We start from the raw sequence: 19,548 nt of genomic DNA on the forward strand, positions 1-19,548 counted from the left end.
ACAGTGCATGTTGGCAGGCAACTCCATTCCTGGAACCAGATCTTTTTTTATCTTTCAACCCTAGCAAATAGACTGTTTTTCTTAGGCATAAAATTGTCACTTCTAGGCCATGGAGACCTTTTCAGTCTTCCTTATTTTGGTTAGCTGTTGTGCAGGGATACTCAGATAATCATTTCACCACTCACAGTCTTTCTGTGAGTTAAACCTGTACATCTGAGTACCACAGCTACCGCCAGCCTGCCAGTGTCCAAGGAGGAACCCGTCTGTGCATGTGCATACGTGCACACAAACAAATCAGTGTTTGTACACATGGGTGTTCTTGTTCATCCAACAAAAATACAGCTTGGCAGCTATCATAAAGCACCACAGAAACAATTGGCAGTAGCAGGCAAAACAAATAACACATCCAAGGGCTAATACTGAGAATCATATGGGGGATTATACCTTTAAAAAAGTAATACTGATGGAGCTCAGCCCTCAAAAGCACAGTTGGCAGGGGTGGGCATCCATGTTACTTGGGCAAAAGCAGAAGGTGATTTGGACAGTGATTGTTGCCAAAGAAGGAAAGGAGGATGGTTCTCCAAGACTGCATGGCTATTTTTAAGGATGGCAAGCTGCTCATACCTTCCTAAAACTTAGACTAATACAAGCAATTGTTTTACACTGTGTACTGTGTGCTGTGTTAGAAAATAGTTATCCCTAGAGGAATTTTATCATTCTTCTACTTTTTCCAGACCCCAAAATTTCATGTGAAATGTTTTTCTTCCTATATCCTTACTGAAAGAAAAAGGAGCTTTCAAACTTATTCCAAGTGTTCAAGAAGGTTTTTCTTTTTGCCCATCTGACCTCCAATTCGAGATTTTTGTTCTTCAGAGGTTTTCATTGTTCTCCACCATGCCAATTTCTTACAAGATGAAACAGAAATTAACTCTTGTTTTGACAAATTTAGGCAGAACTTGAAAATAGACTTGAAAATATTAATGTTCAGTGCTTTTACTTTCTTGTACAAATATGTCAATATTCAATCCCTACATACAATATTTGCAGGGCTCTAACTTGAGCAAGATATGCTTTTCCATTCTTTATTCAGTTCTTTATCATCACTGAATGTTCTCATTTTAATGCTTTTAGTAATTATTTATTAACATATTTAAAATGTAAGCTTTCTATATTCTGCCATATTAGTATTTATAATTCTAAGAGATCATAAACCCTTACTTGTCTGCATAAGTATGTATATATGTGCATATATATCCCTTTAAAAATAATACTATGATCCTTATGTGACTTATTTGCAGATGTGTGGTATATAAATATAATGTATCTATCCATGTTAAACATAGCATAGTTATGTCTGCAATATCTTTATAATCATATATCTAAATGTATCCATCAAAAAAAACCCCATATGTGCTTAAGGTTGGTTCTCATTTTCCTATAATCTGGCATAACTCTATCAGTATCTTTGTGTCTGAAGACCAACAGGCTTACCAGAAAGTTCAACAGGTGTTGTCTCCAGCTCCACCTAGATAACTCTAGTGTCCCGGTCCTGTTCCAGATAGGCATTATGCCAGGACATGAAACAGACTGTTGTGGTGGCACTGATGGATGATCATCTCCTCTCCCTGGACAAGAGCTATGTATCCAACTCCTATTATTGCACCACTCTGCGGTATTAATATAGTTAAACTTGGTATTTTTCTGGATCCCACCAGCAATGCGGCAAATTTATTGGCTCTCCTTTTCAGTGACTTTATCAGTTCCTTTTTCTGTGCACCCTCAGAGCCCTGATCAGAGCCTTTCTTTGGACAACTCATCCGCAGACTGTCTTCATGGTTCAAAGAACTACTAGGCTCTTCAGGGGTCTAAACAAGATCATCATTGTTCAGAAATCCAGCTGGCTCAAGCCAAACCTAAGAAAAACTGTAGGGATAGAGTTGGACAAAAGGAAGTACTTTGAAGAACATCCTACCTCCATGAGGTTGCTCACTGTGATGTTTAGAAAAAGATTAGTGTGTAACAACCAAGCTAGGTGATTCAAACAAAACTTTGAACATGAAAGCCCCAGGCTTTCAATAGGATGATAATCTCTAGGATGATATGCTTAGATTGTCAAAACAAATGCTGGAACCCGCAGATCAGAATCATGAAGGTACAGATGAAGCATCCTGTGATTTGGTTGACTATGTGCACATGACTACTTTTGAGCTAGTCACCTTGGAACTCAATGCAGAGAGCACCACATTTTTCAGATATGCTTCACCTCATCCAAATGTAGACATCTAAACTAGGTATGATCTCTATTTCTCTTCACTGAGCCTGAAATGAAGAGCTCAGATCCAGAATTCTACATTGTAGCTGTCCAAAACTGCTGAGATGAAAGTCTGCCAGGAACTGGACAGTAAGATAAAGGCATAACATCCAGAAAAAAATAAAATCCAAAGTTCTTCCTGGTACACAACCCTGTATCACTGTCTATTGCATTTCCAGTGTGCTCATCATGCATTAACCAGTGAGAACTAAAAAATAAGAAAATATCTATCTTTCTAGAGAACATTAAAATATAATTAGAGTGAGTTTTGCCATATTGAGTCCTGAGACATTGTATTTTTGGCAGAACACTTCAAAGGGTTGGACTGTAAAATCCCAAGAGGTATTCAGATGTGTGCAGGAAGTACACACGACTGAATATGCACTGAATTTCCATCCCTGCAATGCATAGTAGTAGTTTTTAGTATTCAGAGAGTGTTTTTCATTTTCAGGATGCTCTACAAATGGTACTATCACATTCTCTCAATGCTCATGTGATATATGAAAGTATTTCATTCTCAATTTAACACATTGGGAAACTGAAGCAACCTATCCAAGACCAGAGAGGAAGTAAACCTGGGCCTGGATTCATGTCATCAATAGTCTTACTATTGACCTTAGCAGGTTTTGCATTGGTGCCTGTAAGAAGTGGAATACTGATTTCAAGAATTATTGACTCGGTCCTCTTCAATATACCTCAGCACACTCACCTTCTGAGACAAAGAGTCCCAGAGCACCTAGACAGGCATTTCGGGAGTGTTGTCCCCCGGCAGTCTGTTCGTGCTGTTTTAGATTGATCCTGCTTGGAAGCGAAACTGATGACAAAGCGGTATAATTATTTGACACAGGCATAGTTACTTACAGAGTCATGTTTCCTTGAAGGTGGCAGGAATTAGTGGCAAACCGTTTTTTCCACTGAAGTCCCAAATCCCCTTTGGTCAGCATGTAACCTAAAAGCACTCCTTCTCAGCTCCTTTTCAATGCCATGGTAGCAGTGTTTGTGGACATGCATCTCCTTGTTGCTGACTCCCCCAGATTCTTAGTTTATCTCTGTATCTGTACCACTGCCAAAGGAATATTCAGAAAACTGTACACTATTGAAACCTCCTGACATCTTTCTTTGGGTTATAGCCTGTGTCTGTGTTTTGGGTAGAGTTTGCTACTGTTTTGGTTCTCTAATCTTGTAGAGAAGCTGAAATGTACCTAGTAACTGTCTTAAAGAGAGAGCAGTAATGATTAAATACGATCCATGGTAGCAGTCACCAGATGATGATGTTTTCTCTCTGCTTTCACATGGGACCTAAAAAATGCATAGGAGACATGGAGAACTTGGCCTTCTCTCCAGCTTCTTGTGCATTTCTGCTTGCTCCATCCATGTCTCATAATGCTGTGGGTCTATCATGAATATTCAATTTAATATGAAAATACATATGTGGGTAGAACTGTAGCTGATCCTGCATTTGTCCGGAGAGATGGACTAGACAACTTCATAGGCCTCTTTCCAGCCCCAGTTTTCCCTGATCCTAGGACAGGATGATACAGTGCATTCAGTGCTATTGTGATACGCCACTTTGTTTGACATGGAGCTCTGCAGGCCATTTAGCAGCAAGTAGCAATGATGGACTTCCACCCACAGCAGGAGAGTGCCGCATATGATGGCATACTGCGACTGTCAGAAGTCTGACTTTTAAAAATGAGATCAAGCAAATTAGCGTAGCCAAATGACTTCTTTGAATTGTATATGGCCCTTTCACCTCTGACTTTATCTCCCAGCATTCACTAAACACGAATATTTAATATGGCCAGCACTTTATCCCATGAAATAATTGACAGGCTCTGAGTTTCAAAGCTTAATCTGAAAAGGAATGCACATACATCAATACTGAAAAAGCATCACACCCAGAGCAAATCCTTTTTCACAAGCCCACTTATTAAAAAAAAAGTAACGTAATATCATGGTTTTTCATTAATACTAGTCTTCAATAAGCCTAAAGCAAATCCTTGCTTGCTGTGTGCTTGCTATGCTTGCTGTACAGAACTGCCTGAAAGTGATGAAGGCACACAGCCAGTGCGTGGAGAGCAGGGGGCACGTGGCAGAGACAGATACCCGCTCTACTGGAACGGAGGTTCTCAGTTCTCAGTTGTCTTTCCTGGAGAAGATACTTATGGATGTTTCACAGGAATAATAATGTGGTGCTAATTTGCAGCACTCACAGTGTGCTTTACACCTGCAAAGTGCTATTAAAATGTGAGCAAATCATTGCCAGTAAGTGAATATTATTGTAATTGTTTTGCAGATGCAGAAAACAAGATAGAGAAAGGTCAGCAGGCTGACCCAGAGCCACCTAGCTTCTCGGCAGCAGATTTAGGATGAAGGACAGGCATCTCTGGTTACATTCAGTTGATCATACTGCCTTGTGTAAAACGTAGTTCAAATTTCCTAAACATTAAAAAAAAAAAAGGACTTGTTTCCCTCTTTGCTTGTTCAAAACAAACAAGCTCCCAAGCTACCAAATCCCATGTTTACATGTCTCATTAAGTACTTTTCAGTTGCTAGCCAGAAAACTCAGCAGAAAACCTGTAGAACACTAAAGTAACTGTCTTCTTTTAAATAATTGATGATGCCAAATAGCAGCAGTGCTATGCCAACAAAGAGACTGGTCTCTCAAAATATTTTATTCGTTATGCCTCAAAAAACCCAAAGCCATGTTTTTAACAAAAGCAAATTTCAGAAGTTGGCCCTCTGTTCGTCTGAAACATCTGCTTATTACAATTCGTGGTGTTACAGCACTGGTGTTCCCCAGTAAAACTGTTTCAGCTTTAAATAATATGTATGGAACTCTTGGCAAAGAAGTCAGGAAGGAGAAAGAGTAATATCTGCCAAATAGGCATTTACTTTATGGGACTGTAGTGGTGTATTTTAATAATATGTGTGTTGAAGAGAATCTACTAATCCAATTAAATAACAGGACAAAAAAGAATTAATTTCAAGGTTCAAAAAGACCTCATTCTATGCAGTTTATATTCCAGGAAAAAATGGTTAGAAGTCTTGACTGACTAGACTTATATAAAACACTCAGAAGTGGAGCTTTCTCTGTAGTGTTCCTAAATCAAGGTCACTTATGTGAGAAGGCTATGTTGTGAAAAAGCTTTCCAACAATTAGATGAAGAGGGCATATTGATGTTAAATGATATTCTTCCTACACTCTGGGTCAGAAGGCAATGTAAACAACACAGCAGCATTATGAAACAGAAAATTGCATTCCAGATAATAACAGATCATCATGGTGCATATTTTTACACTTTAATTTTTTACTTGGTCATATTAATATTTTAAATTATGTAACATTCCCTTCTTTATGCATAGTTTAATTTTTTTCATTGTAATAGATCACTGAAAACGCAGCCTCTTTTTTCTCTTTCTCTTCCTCTTCCTTTCCCTTCTTTTAACAACAATGATTGGGAAAAAAAAAAACTAAAGCAAAACTGTCTGTGCAAGAAACTAGTGACAAGTAGTTTCAAGATTTATAAGCCAGGATTTTATGTTATATATTTCCAGATTCAATCTGTGTACCAGGCTTTGATCCAAGCCTTAGCATGATGACTGGAATCACTCCGATTAACCCAATGATACCAGGCATGGGGTTAGTGCCACCACCACCACCAACAGATGTGCCTGTAGTCAAAGAAATAATTCACTGCAAAAGCTGCACGCTCTTCCCTCCAAACCCAAGTAAGTGGGTCTGACGAAAGAATGTTATTTTCCTAAATATATTGCATGATTTTCTTTAATGTAATAAAGATTATATTTTTTAGATGACGTGGAGGTAACCATGGTGTTTCCATCTAAGTTCTGCTCTGTGTGCAAAGTTTGGTAGGATATCAGAGCATGCTTATCCATCCCTGCAAGGCACCCGCTGAACAGCACGCAGAGCAACTCGGGGCTGTAGCCAAAATTCCTCCCCTCTGACTCTGCCAATGTAACCAGCGGACCTAAACTAGGCACCTGGCACTCCCTGAAGACATCCATCTCTCTGTGTTGATTATATGGTGCTGATCATCTCCGTGCTCCCCTTCAGGTGCCCACGGTTGAGTGGGAACAACCTGGGCCTGTGTGCCCTGGGCTCATGACACTGAACACGGTGTCTCACGCCCAAATGCCAACTAGCTCCAGTCCCTAACGTGGGGAAAAAGGGGTAGGAGAGCTATGTCTTGGGACACAGCAGGAAGATGGGTTGCTTCTCCTCTTTGAGAGCAGGGACCAATTTCCTTTCTCCCCCTTCTGGGACTTTGCACAAAAGGGAAACTCTTCCCACTGAGCCAGCAGCATGAGGACAAAGCACAAAATCTAGTTTTGTGTATGTTAGCCTCAGGAGTTTTGTTTCAGAGCCATCAGACCAGCGGCTTTCACAATCACCTGAAGACAAAAGAGAAAATTAAGCAAATAGTCTGGTGCTCTGGATTTGCAGTGTACCCATATCATTGTTTAATCAAACTGGCTGTGTGTGCGTATATGTATATATATTTCAAGACTGCAACCCCATTTACTGTGCTAAAGGGCCAAAAGCCTAAATCATGTTAATCAGAGTTTCTTCTTAGAGAATTATTTTTAGAGGAACAAGTGCACTAGTAATCTACATATAAACAAGGTGAAGTGTTATGACAGTATATTTTTATACAACCTTCAAAAATGTTATAGTTTGCTCATTTAAATGTGTGCATATATATATATATATATATATATATAAAATTTGGAAGTCACTGCATCTCATGGTCTTTCACAGCTAAATGAGTACTTGCAAACGTAGGTTATCCTGCCTCTGTTCTGGCCTCTTTTCCATTATCTGGCAACAAGACAAAAGAGATAACCAGCAGAGAGTTTTCATCATGTTGTCACTTCGTCATGTTTCCCACTTTGTTTTTCTGTTTGCTCTGCTTCTGTGCTTTGAGAGAGAAATGAAATTATGCTAAGATCGGGGAAAGCTGTCAAGACCAAGTGCCCAGGAGTAGGCTTCCCAATGTGGCCCAATTTTCTGAGGGGCTAAACTAGCATAACTTGCTGGCTGTGGACAGTGATGGATCTGAACCACAGATAGTGGAGTTCAGGCTCTGGATGTATTTGCACCAATGCTTGAGATCTGTGATTGTGGTCAAATCAGTGCAGAAGCTCTCCTGATCTGAAATAGAGTATTTTCTCGGTTTGCTTATTTTCGAACAGAAGCTGTGCAGGAAAAAGAAAAAAAAAGATCCTCTTAGGCCTTCTGGTCTGCCCTGGAAAATGACCCACAGTGGGAGGGATTAGACTCTAAAACACGATCTAAAACTTGAAGAAGCTTAGATTCAGGTAGTCAGTTTTGGATAACCTCTACAATATACAATTATTTTGCATGCCTCCATGCTATGTAAAATAACTGTTGTTGCGCAGAACTGATTATGGGAATGAATAGAACCAATGGATCAAAAGACAAATTTTATATTCCAATGTGATTTCTCTTTTTACTTAGATCTTCCACCACCTTCAACAAGAGAGAGACCTCCTGGGTGTAAAACAGTGTTTGTTGGAGGATTACCAGAAAATGCAACGGAGGAAATTATTCAGGAAGTCTTTGAGCAGTGTGGAGATATAACAGCAATTCGGAAAAGCAAGAAGAATTTTTGTCACATTCGTTTTGCAGAGGAGTTCATGGTTGATAAAGCCATTTACCTTTCTGGTACTTCACATTTTTAAATGGATTTTCCTTGCTTCTCATTTGTTATTTTGTGATGCTAATGCTTACTTATTTTCTTAGCTTTTATCTCAGCAAGTCTTTCTTGAGCTCAGTGGCTCTAGCTTGGAGTGGCAAGGGGCAATTCTGTATTTCTGTGTCTGTCAAGGCTTGCATGCAGTTTTGTATGTTGCTTACCCAGGAGCAATTTCCTGCCAACCCACAACAATTCAACAGATCCTCAAATTCATTACAGTACAATCTTATTTTCGGTTTACACAGGTTTATATAGTTTTTCTCAGAGGTAGTGGAAAGAGGAGGGCACTATGCCAGGAATGCTGCTGTCTTCCAGTGCTAATTTCTGTGATAGGCTGGTAATTTCGTTGGCATATTTTTATAGATTTGTAGTGCAGCTTGAATACCTTCTACCTTTATGCTTGCATGTATTTAGCTATCGCATGGGTTTCATTCTGAGACCCATCTGGAGGCTATGCCTTTTGCCACCAAGACAATGAGTGCTACAACAATTTGGGCGTAAAATTTCAAAACCTTTTATTTTCCAACAAACAAAGGAACAGACTAAAAACTGTAACTCACAGGAAAAAAAAAAAGAGAAGAGAAGAGAAGAGAAGAGAAGAGAAGACAAGACAAGACAAGACAAGACAAGACAAGACAAGACAAGAATTCTGCTTTCTCTCAGATCAAGCTTCAGTGACAGTCAGTGACCTAAGTTTACAGCCTCCTTCATATGAGTATTTGCTTCCCACCTGAGCTCTTCTTCACCTACCTGAGCTGGATCCCATCCCCTGTATATATTTGTCTCCATGGGCAGGTTCATCTTTCCTTCTTGGTCCTGAAGAAGCCCATAAGCTTTGTTCTACCCCACAAGAGTAGTGTAGCACCTTCCTCCCAAATGCAAGACCTTTATTCTTAAATAAACAAGGGCCAGAGACTGCTCCTTGGCCAAGACCAGGCACAGGCTGACTGGCAGCCACCCTGCTCAGGGTTACCTTGAAGGGACTCATTGGGACCACCCGAAATGGAGCCAGGGAGGGAGATAACAATTAGGGATACCTTATCTGAGCTCACATCCTGACAATCTTTTTTTTTTTTAGCAGTATGGGCATAAGCTCAAAGTCCCATAGGTGTCCATGGGAAGCTCACACAGTTACAAATAAATGGTGTCTCAGATCACCATCAACTCCATCTTAAAAGAATAAAAAAGAACAAAAGAAAGAACATCTGACCTTCTCATCCTGACAGAAAGTGAAATTCATGGTCAGGAAAAACCTCACTCCCTTGTTTCACAAAGTTTTTTTATTTTTTTGGTTTTGCTTCTGTTTTTAACTAGGATGGCCATTTTTAAAACTCTGTTAAAGAGCTACAGAAAATAACGAGTTTTGTGAGGTTAAAGATTTTTTTTTAATCTTGTTGTATTTTAAGGTTTCTTCCAGATATTCATTCCATCCTGTTTTTCTTCCTTTTTTCTTTTTTTCAGCTTGTTTCTTCTTCCCTCCTCATCCTCCCTTCCAATTTTCCATCTTTCCTGTTTATTCACCTATTACTTCGATAACACTGTATCTTATTGTAGCAGATTACAGACATAACAGTAATAATAATAAGAAGCAGCACATTTCCTAGCTTCCAACTTCTTTCCTAAGGAGAATCCATCTCCACAGGTAACAGAGCACTTGCGAAGGAGCGTGGATCCTTCTTCCCTAAATTTCCTGTGAATTTATTTCCAAGTTCCTGAACCTTTTCTCTGCGTTTTTATTGCATCCTTCCTTCTTCCTTTTCCTTTCTTCACAGTTGCTCTGCTACCTCCACTTCCCTTTATTTTCCGTGCGACCCTCTCTCCACAGCCTCCCTCCCCATCCTTCTTTTCCTCCACTCCTTTTACTTCTTCTTCTAAAACTTTTTGCCTAGCGTCTTTAACCAGATCAAGAAAAGAACAAGTGGAGCTGAGAGGGAGGGAGGAGAAAAGCAGGTGAATGTTGCAGCCAAATTTCACTTCTTTTTGCCACCAGTGCTGATTTCTGTACAACTTTGCAGTTGAAACATGGGGTATTGACTGTCTCCCAGCACTGCAGAGAGGGAAGGTCAGACACTAGATAGTGGCGTGTTTTATTTGTACTGAATTAGTGAGTTTTTCTAACCAGTCTTCATTCTACTTTCAAACATAATGTATTCTGAAATGATGGGAGAAAAGTATATTGTTAAAGCATTTTCTTTTCCCTGCAAGAGACAAAGGAGACATGCAAACAGAATTTGTGCTAAATATAGTATGCTTGCTATATTAGGGGAGAATCTTGCCTTTGATATCTGTAGTATAATGATGATTTTGTCTATCTAATCGGTTTTATCTGTCTACCCCATCTAATCTCATCTATCTTCAGCAGTTATCCCATGCTTATCATGACAGTAGTGTATGTGATTACAAAATCCATTAAGTAGTCTAATCACTGTTTTTCTTCCTTCCTCAAGTAAACGCATATGAAAAGGAGATTGGAAAATGGATAGGTGGCTATGATAAAAGAGCTAACCTGAGGAAGGGATGTTTTCATTTAGCTCTGAAAGTTGCATTTTGATATCCAGAGGAGAAGACTTTCTAAAATCTACACATCAGCCCATGAGAAAGCTCCTTTTCCAAACTGTACATGCTTTACTCTTGTAGCTGACAATTCAGTAACTCCTGCAAATATTAGTGGCCCTGGATTGGGACTATGGGACAAATAGGATGTTTGAGGCAGACCAATTTAGACCTCAAAAGTCTGAGTGTGCATTTTTCATGCACTGTTATTTTCTCATGTGGGTTTCCATTCAGTACTGTGTACTGGCTTTATTTTTAAGTTCTCAGGGGCATGTGTACCTCAACATGCTGATCTAGATCCCCAGTTAGACAGCATCTATTGGCTGATCCCCAATATAGCAACACTCAAAGGTAAGTCAACCCATGGAGTATTTACTAGATCTGTGATACAGAAATATTGTGTTTGATTTTTCTTTATCACTCTCATTAATTTTCCTATAGCTGCTCCTTTAAGGTGAGGATGTTGGCAAGTTGCCAGAATCTTTTCCTCCTTCATGTGTGTGTGAAATTGAAATAAAAAATGACAGGCCAGACACACAGTTAGTGCTAGCTGCAGTCCTGAGCAAAGAGCTGGGAAAAAGGTTCTGTAAGGGCAATTCATTGCCCATGCATGAAGGGGTCTGAAATGACAGGTTGTTCTCTCATACAAAACACCCTTGAACATCAATAAGGATACATGGTATTGGAAAAGAGAAAGCCTTCAGCTGCCCTCTAGCTCAGATCTGCCATTATAGATGGGTGTCTGGGGATTCCGTCTACAAAAATGCCTGATGCTGTGCACCCATTCCTACACAGCATCTTGCTGGATATTGACCTGCCTAAGAGTCTGCTTTTCACTGGAGAGGCCATTGGTACTGTGGTGTCCCCAAAGCTTGACTGGAAGGTGCAAGAGGCCATGCCAAAGAGGCATCTGCTTTTTCATTAAGGGGAAGATGCAAGGCCCTGAGCAACCTAATCTAACATCGAAGCTGACCTTACTCTGAGAGGGAGGTCGGACCAAGTGACATCCAAAGGTCCCTTCCAGCCCAGGTTATTCTGTGTTTCTGTGCCAATTGGCTGCCTAGTCACCTGCAGTCTAAACAGTTAAACCAACAGTGAGATTTTTTCAATGCGATTCATAGGGAATTTCAAAAATTTGTTATTTGGGAGCACTTAAAATTGGTTACCCAAAGGGACTCTTTGTCCAACACTACATAGAATACTGGGTTTTGGACTGAAATTTAGACTGTTCCCCCCCCCCCCAAACTATCCTCATCTACTTCAAAAATAAGGGCTACTTTAGTAAAACTCAGCTTTGCTGGTATACTCGTAAGCTATAAGTGCACAGTCCTTTTCAGTCATTCCTTATTCAGATTAAGTGGATCTTTGAAGCCTGCAAGAGTCTTGCTTTCTTCAGTGCTCTGTGTCTTAGTCTGTCCATACCCAGTGTGTTCCTGACACAGGAGGAGAAAGGCAGGGAAGAGGAAGAGAGAGTGTGTCTTCCTGAAAAGTACAGCCTAAGTGGGAGGTCTAATTTTAGGTTCATGAGACTTGGCACCCTGGCAATGTCCTTTCACATTGCTGATAACACTCTTCTGGCTTAGAACAGTCACTATCTGAGGAATGCAAGTGGGGAGCCGAACTAAGGGGTAACATTTGTCACGGTTATCAGGGTAGCTGCACCCCGACCACTTTTGGCTCACCCCTTCATGCCTACACCTCTGGGGATAAAACTGCACAATTATCCGCTCATTACTAGTTCAGGGCCCAGCTCTGAAAGGTCACCCACACTCTTCTTCTAACATATCTCACTGAATATAGTGTATCTGTAATTCTTCCCTTCAAGACCTTGTGACTAGAGCTACATATATGACCATAAACAGCATTTGGGGGGGGGGGGGGGAGGATAGTTTTTGCTCCTCGGAGCAATAGAAAGCAGAGCAGAATAGAGGAAAGTTTAAAACAACAAACAAATCATTTGTTTGCTTATCTTGCTATACTTGGCCCTACTTTGTCCCAAGCTTGCAAACGTTGGAGACCAGATTTGGTCCGTTCCATAGAAGTCTTTGTTGCCTTTTGTCCTCGAGGGCCTTTTTATTTCTTACATTAGACTGAGTTCTCCATTTGGGTTTGGAGTCCTTACTGGAAATTGAAAGACATACAACTTCCTCATTGACAGGCTACTTAACTGAACTCCACAAGATGTTTGAAAGCAAAATGTCAAAGGAAAAGGCACTCAGATTTTTTTTTTTTTTAAGGATATGGATATTTAATGTCTCTGAAGCCATTGTCTCATGTGTGCTGTAGTACAGCCAGTCCCTCGTATTCATACAGTGAGATGCTCTTACAGCAGTAAAACAGAATACACCTAGGTATGCATTTTTGCAAAGGTGCTCCAATTCTGCTACCACACCCTCCACAAACCTTAACTTTGCTGTTTCCAGAGAGAGTTAGAAACCAAGTTTAAACTGTGGTGGTGAAGTGCTGAAACTCTTTAAACCAGAGACAAACCTCGAGACTGAAAGGTAGCTTCTTTTGGTTTGCTGTTCGAAACAGCAAATAATGCTTTTCTTGGCATTTCAAGCAGGAGTTCCTGTCCCTGGAGTTATTATACAATGGTTGTAGTACTGTGTATTTCTGAAAAGCCTACTATATGCCAGCTCAGCATGGAGTACAACTCCCTAGCATCCCATGATTTGAGACATCTCTGTTGGGCTGTTCTGCTTCAGAGGCTGCTGCAGTGGGTTGGCACAAAGTAATTTGGGTTAGCCCTGTGCAGACTGATTGATTTTACCTGCAGCTGGATGCTCTGTTTACAGCTTTCTCTGTAGCATTCTCTCACATTTCCCCTGAATCGGTAGGTTAAAAGCTAGACAAATTTCTCTGCAAGTATCCTTCAGCCTTGGAAATAAAACTTGAAAAAAGATTGGTGCCCAAAGTATGTTCTTCCACAGTGTAGTTGCAAAAGGCTCCTTTTATTGCTTTAGCATGATTTGTTTGCCTTCTGATAGCAGGCAAGGGTTTTAGTTCAGAGCAGGGCTCTTTTATGCCATTGTACAGCCCCTGAATTAAACCATGCCATTGCAGCTGCTAGCTTTCACAGAGGATGCATTGACCAAATTATGAATATGTAGAACACTGGTGAGAGGTGAAACACAATAGATTTCACTCTCTTTTCAGAAAGAGGTCTTGCAAATATCTAATAAACTGCTCCACAGTCTTAAAATTACTTTAAAGAATGCTAAACTTAATTGTCTTTTAGACTGGCTGTATACCAAATTAATTTGTAGATGGTCTGTATTTGCTGGAGATTTTTGTGATGTTGTGTTTGCACCTGGGAAGCCTCAAAATTTGAGATCTAGCATCAACACAGGTATGACACAGCTCTCTCTGTGGCCTGGTAGTTTATGTAGCTCAATTTTCTCATTCATCTATGGTCATGATTTTCAGAAATTTCAGTCTTTTCCCATAAAGGTTGTGTGTGTGTGTGTGTATGACCACATAAAGGTTGGGAGCATCAGGTAAAATAATGACATATTCTGAGAAACTTTTTAACTTTGATGCAACTTCTGTACCTTTGGGACTATTTCTTTCAGCTGCCTACTATGTTGATAGGTGATTCAGAAAATCACAAGGAAAAAAGAACTGAAGAATGTTTATCTTCCTGTGAAAGCAAAATGATTGATAGATCCTGCATAGAGAAGTGGGAATATGTGAATGTATTTTTTTACTTAACTTCACTTGAGGAGAAAAAAAGGAAAAAAAAAGGCAAAGAAGTCCTGCAACAGTTAGTTCTGCTTGTTGGTTTCAGGTTACCGCATGAGATTAGGATCTAGCACAGACAAAAAGGATTCAGGTCGCCTTCATGTTGATTTTGCTCAGGCAAGAGATGACTTTTATGAATGGGAATGCAAACAAAGAATGCTGGCCAGGGAAGAACGCCACAGACGCAAAATGGAAGAAGACAGACTGCGCCCTCCTTCTCCTCCAGCAATAATGCATTATTCTGAACACGAAGCTGCTTTGCTGGCTGAAAAATTGAAAGGTAAGCAGCATTTCATACTTTTCAATATATTATTTCTCAAGAGCAGGAGCCACCCAGAAGTCAAAACAGGGGAACTGATTTCTCTCTGATGTATTTCATTACTTACCCTGTTAGCCTTTTCCCATTCCTCTGCCAGTTCTATTCTGATCATAATGATATTCACCTACCTGCTAGAAATGTACATCTCTCCATCTAGCTGTGCTTTAACAACTACAACAAGACCTTCAGAAAACTGTAGAAGGTTGGGGTTTTTTTGCTGCTCAGTTGCTGTCATGATCTATTTTAGAAATGATCTCATAATGAGACAGCCTGTTACACAAATATTTCATATTTAAGGCCCAATTCTTAAAATCTTTCTATCACTGAGTAATATTTTCTCATAGTACCTGCATGTTTCTGTCCTAATTTCTGATATTTAAATTGCCCTCATGAGTTTTATTTTCATGTGCCCTTCAGACGCAGTGGTAACATTTATCTCCATTACACACTACTTATTCTTTCATTCTCTTTTTAGGGTTAAAATTACTTGTGGAAGATGATAGTATTTTGTTCTGGTATGTGTTTACTTGCTTGTGGGGGCCGGGGGGGGTTCCATGCTCCATTAATATTTTTCAAGGCTTGAAGATTTCTGCTTTTAATAGTTAATGTATGAAGTAAAAAGTAAAAAAAAAAAAATGCAGTAAAAAAATAAAAATAATCAAGAAAACAGCTCCTTTTACCCCTTAGGGTTGTATTTGTTTTCATTTAGCATTTAGCAACTGTGTTTGGCATTCTTTCCCCATGTGGTGGCCAAGCGCGTTACTTCTACTGTGTGCCAGGTCACAAGAAACTGTGATTCTTGCCACTGTTTCAGAAGTATCCAGATTAGACTTAGATTGTCTAGCTGTCAACACACTGGCCTCCTGTTTTAACCACGAAACACATTTGGAAAACCAGAGAAGGACAATGCCAAGTGTTGCATCCTTGGAGTGTGGAGCAGAGATGCACCCTACTGTCTCTTCGAGTACTGCTTTGGCCATTTTTAGTTGTCAGTGTCACATTGGTCAATTGTTAGTTTGGCTAAATGATATTCTGGCCAAATACGCTCCTCTATTAACTAATTCATTAAGTAACTAGGAGATTGTTACGATAACCCCGAAGGACTGATAGATCAGGAAAAAAGGAAGAGGCCCAAGGAAGTATAAGCACAGTTTTAAATCTTACCTAGCTTCCAGTCCAGCTCCTCCATACAGTATGAATACAGAGTTTTAGATCCATCTGTTCCCAGAATCTGTTTTCAACTGAATATTTTAGGACTTAATATTTTATCTAGAAGTTTCTCTTTATATAGTAAGGCCTAGAGGTTTCCTGAACTAAGCCAGAATATGCAAGTAATCTGGGCAATTTCTTCCATATGGCTAGCCATTGCTTGGGGCAATAGACTGTTGGATCTTTGCAAGATATTTAAGATGTCTATATTTAGAAAGGTTTTCTCTGCAGTCTGGGAAGTGCTCATACTTAATTAAAACTTATTAAAGATTTTAGAGCTTTGGCTCTCTTGAGGGACATTTGAGCAGAGCTTGGCATATAGGTACAAATTTAATACAGCAATATTTTGATTGCTATCTAGACCAACACCATGCACATTACTATTTCTATGGAAGTACAGATAAATTTTCAGAAACGTACAGAATTAAATATAAGCAATTATGAATTAAAATCCAACAAAAGTAAGTACTGTAGTTCTAAAAACATTGCTAATTAGTCATTGCCTTGGAGCAAAATTAATGGCATCTGCCCTGCATCTGCATAGGTTCTTGGGGAAGGAGAACCAAAGAAGTCCCCTCCCTTCTCACTGTTTCCAAGTTTTGTCCTATACAAAGTAGTATAGAAAGTGGAGGTGGGGTTCAGTCATATATCAGTGAGTCCTACACTTTAGCTAACCTTTCCAATGGCATATGAGTGAATAGGACAGAACATCATGGTTTCCTTTGGGCCACACAGACTTACTACATGAGCCCTATGTGACATCCTAAAAAGAGGTGAAGCAACCACTAGAGAAACTTCTTTCGCCATGGCAAAGGACAATACATGTCATCACATCCTCACAGGTTAAATATGGGCTTAAGGGAAGCTAACAGAAGATATATGTATATGTACATAATGCATACTCACATACACATATATTATATATACATACACACACACATATACATATACGTACATACACATATATACATACATACACACACACACACACACACACACACACACACACATATAAAAAAGTTGGGGTCAGAATCTCAGGTCTCTGGATATCACCAGATTTGCTTTGCCACAGAAGCCTGAACAATTCATCCTAAAGAAAAGAAGGATTAAAACAGATTTGCTCTTGGCAGGATGTACCTTGAAAGATTTGTTGTTGAACAGATGCCTTGCAGTTTTTTCCTTAAGGAAAGCCATGATCTCCCCATGGTACCCACTGAAAAAGAGTCCTGAGCTTTTCTGCTAACTCATGAGACTCAAGTGCAGGTACCCAGCTTACAGGTTTTAGCTCCTGCAGTGCCTCCAGAACTTCACTGAACACTAGCTGAAAATCAAGCCAAAAAAGCTAAACATCTGTCATCCCAAGATACTGCTTTGCAATCACTGATGTAGACAACTTGATCTGAATCCAAGCAACTTGTGTTGTCAAAATAACCTTGGAAATTCCTGACAGCAAGGAAAAACTGACTTTGAGCAGAGATGAACTAGGCTCACCAGCCAGTCTCCTGTTGCAGTCTTAAGATATTTATTGAGTCTGTAATAGAGGGGACAGTATCTTTCTCCACCTTCTGCAAACTGCAGCAGAAGATTAAAGAAATCATTGTTTTAGCGTGCCAGACTTGGCTGGAAACTCTTGCCCCAGTATTGTCAGCATATTCTTATTCATCTCGTGTGCTAAAGTCACCTGATATAGCAGTAACTGCTGCGGGGGAAAATGGGTGAGAGAGTATAGAGGGGTTTTTTATGCTGGTTGGAAACAAAAGTTCATTGTAAAATCTCTGCCAAGTAACTGATAGTGGGATCCCCAGTTAAACTGCCGTGTCCTTCTAAGTCATCTTCAGTTCCCTGTTAGTGAAGTTAGACTCTGAAGATAGATGGTTAAGAAGTTCAGAAGAGGCAGTAATCATCCTATAACAGTAGTGCAAAACATCTGTGTATTCACATGGTATTTGAAGCCCTGTTTCAGATAAAAACATAGTGATTTTCAACAGTCGTCAGGAATTAAATAGGACACCCAAGGTTTGACACAATGCTCAGAGACCTCTTGGTCACAGAAGTTGTCCTGGGGCTGCCAATTCCTGAAAGCTTGACTAGCACACTAAAGAGTGTATGTTTTTTTCCCTAATTATCCACTACTGCCCACTATCAGAGGCATGTTACTGGACAAGCCAGATCTTTTGCCTTACCCATACACCTATATTTATGGAAGAAACCTTCATCTAGCAGCTGACTGTAGTGCTATCCCCCCCCAAATTCTCTCTGCAACTGAAAATCAGTGCCAACTGTTTAATAATTTAAGTAGGCATGAGCCTCATCCTGGAATCCATGGGCAAGACAGAGACACATTAGAGGTCTAAAAGTCAGATTTCAAAGTATGAGCTGATCAACTTAGGCTTCCTTTAGTTAAAGGGATGAAGTAAGAATTTCTGACCTATCCTATGTACAACTCTTAACAAGAGGTGAACTGCCTGTCTCACTGAGCATAAAGAGAACCTATGTTGTCCAGATCAGACTTCAACAAATATCTTCCAGAAGCTGCAAGTGAGAGCAGCTGAGTCCTACCCAAAGACAACAAGTAGTCAGTATGACAGTCAACAGCATCTACCACCAGCAGCCTAAGTTTTATCAATATCCAGCTAGACATAGATGGCTTTAAATACTGGCTTTAAATACTTATCTAAAATGTGTTGGCCTTCTCCTTTATTAAACCGTGTTTTATTAGGACTTTATAAACAGTGAGTATGGTTTTGCAAGAAGAGCCAAAAACATTTTATTTATCATCTGAGAGAAAACTCATCTCTAGAATATCCATATCTGTTGTAGGATTGTTAATTTCCTAAGACAGAGGAATGTGATTCCCCTAACTCATCCCATGTTTAGTAAAGTTTTAAGCTGTTTGGTTGGCACTTAAACAGTGTCATGGCAAACATTGTCGTAAAGAGAGGAGCTGTTCAAATCATGGGTTTTGCCTGTGATGGGAAGGCACATGTCTTCTCTGGCATTGCAAATCATTTAAAGATCTGACTTGCCACATGGCCAATGGTCTGTCTCATTTGCTACACTGTTTCTGACAGTGGCCAACGCTAAATGATTTGGAGGAAGTTATAAAACCTCAAAACACACTTAACCACACGTAACTGTACCATGGGGCAGTATTTCTTCCTGACTCCAGCTGGAGATGAGCTTATTCTTTGAAAGAGTGATCTGCAGACCTTTTATTTAGGGCGTGTGAGATTGGCATGTGGCATGTTCAGGACATTTGCTTGCTGCATTTCCAGAAGGGCTTGGGAACAGATGCTGTGGGGACCGGGACCAGAAAGGAGCTCTGCATGAGCTAGACATTCGTCCCCTGTCCTTTGCTTTTGTTTATTAAGAAGAGAGCAACCAAGGTGCTTCTGGATCCTACTGCTAGGCGTGGCCAGGAAGGCCACCTATTTTGTCGCTCAGAGAACTTGGGATGCAGACCTGAGAAGAACTGCTGCTGTAAATTGATCTTTGTACTTCTGTATGCCTTTGTTGAAAATCAAGTCCTCTCTGCCTTGCCATAAGATTTGCAAACAGCTGTAAACAGTTTGCTATTACCATTATGCCCTCTTGTAAAATATCCAGATGCGTATTCAGGAAATAGTCTAGGAGAGTCGCTACTTAGAGGTATTTATCCTCTTTTTATTTTA

The 19,548-nt window shown here is 40.0% G+C and overlaps 1 protein-coding gene across 9 annotated transcripts in view; it reads left to right on the forward strand.

Moving 5' to 3' along the window:
• ENOX1 (ecto-NOX disulfide-thiol exchanger 1) overlaps positions 1-19,548 on the forward strand; it is a 367,098-nt gene that overhangs the window by 253,150 nt on the left and 94,400 nt on the right. For all 9 annotated transcript variants that reach the window (XM_067292384.1, XM_067292410.1, XM_067292413.1 and 6 more), the window contains 3 exons: positions 5,870-6,043; positions 7,815-8,021; positions 14,396-14,629. In XM_067292384.1, coding sequence (XP_067148485.1) covers positions 5,870-6,043; positions 7,815-8,021; positions 14,396-14,629 — 615 coding nt within the window. The remainder of the gene's footprint in view (positions 1-5,869; positions 6,044-7,814; positions 8,022-14,395; positions 14,630-19,548) is intronic.

The sequence above is a fragment of the Apteryx mantelli genome, chromosome 1 (genome assembly GCF_036417845.1).
Source record: "Apteryx mantelli isolate bAptMan1 chromosome 1, bAptMan1.hap1, whole genome shotgun sequence".
Lineage (NCBI taxonomy): Eukaryota > Metazoa > Chordata > Aves > Apterygiformes > Apterygidae > Apteryx > Apteryx mantelli.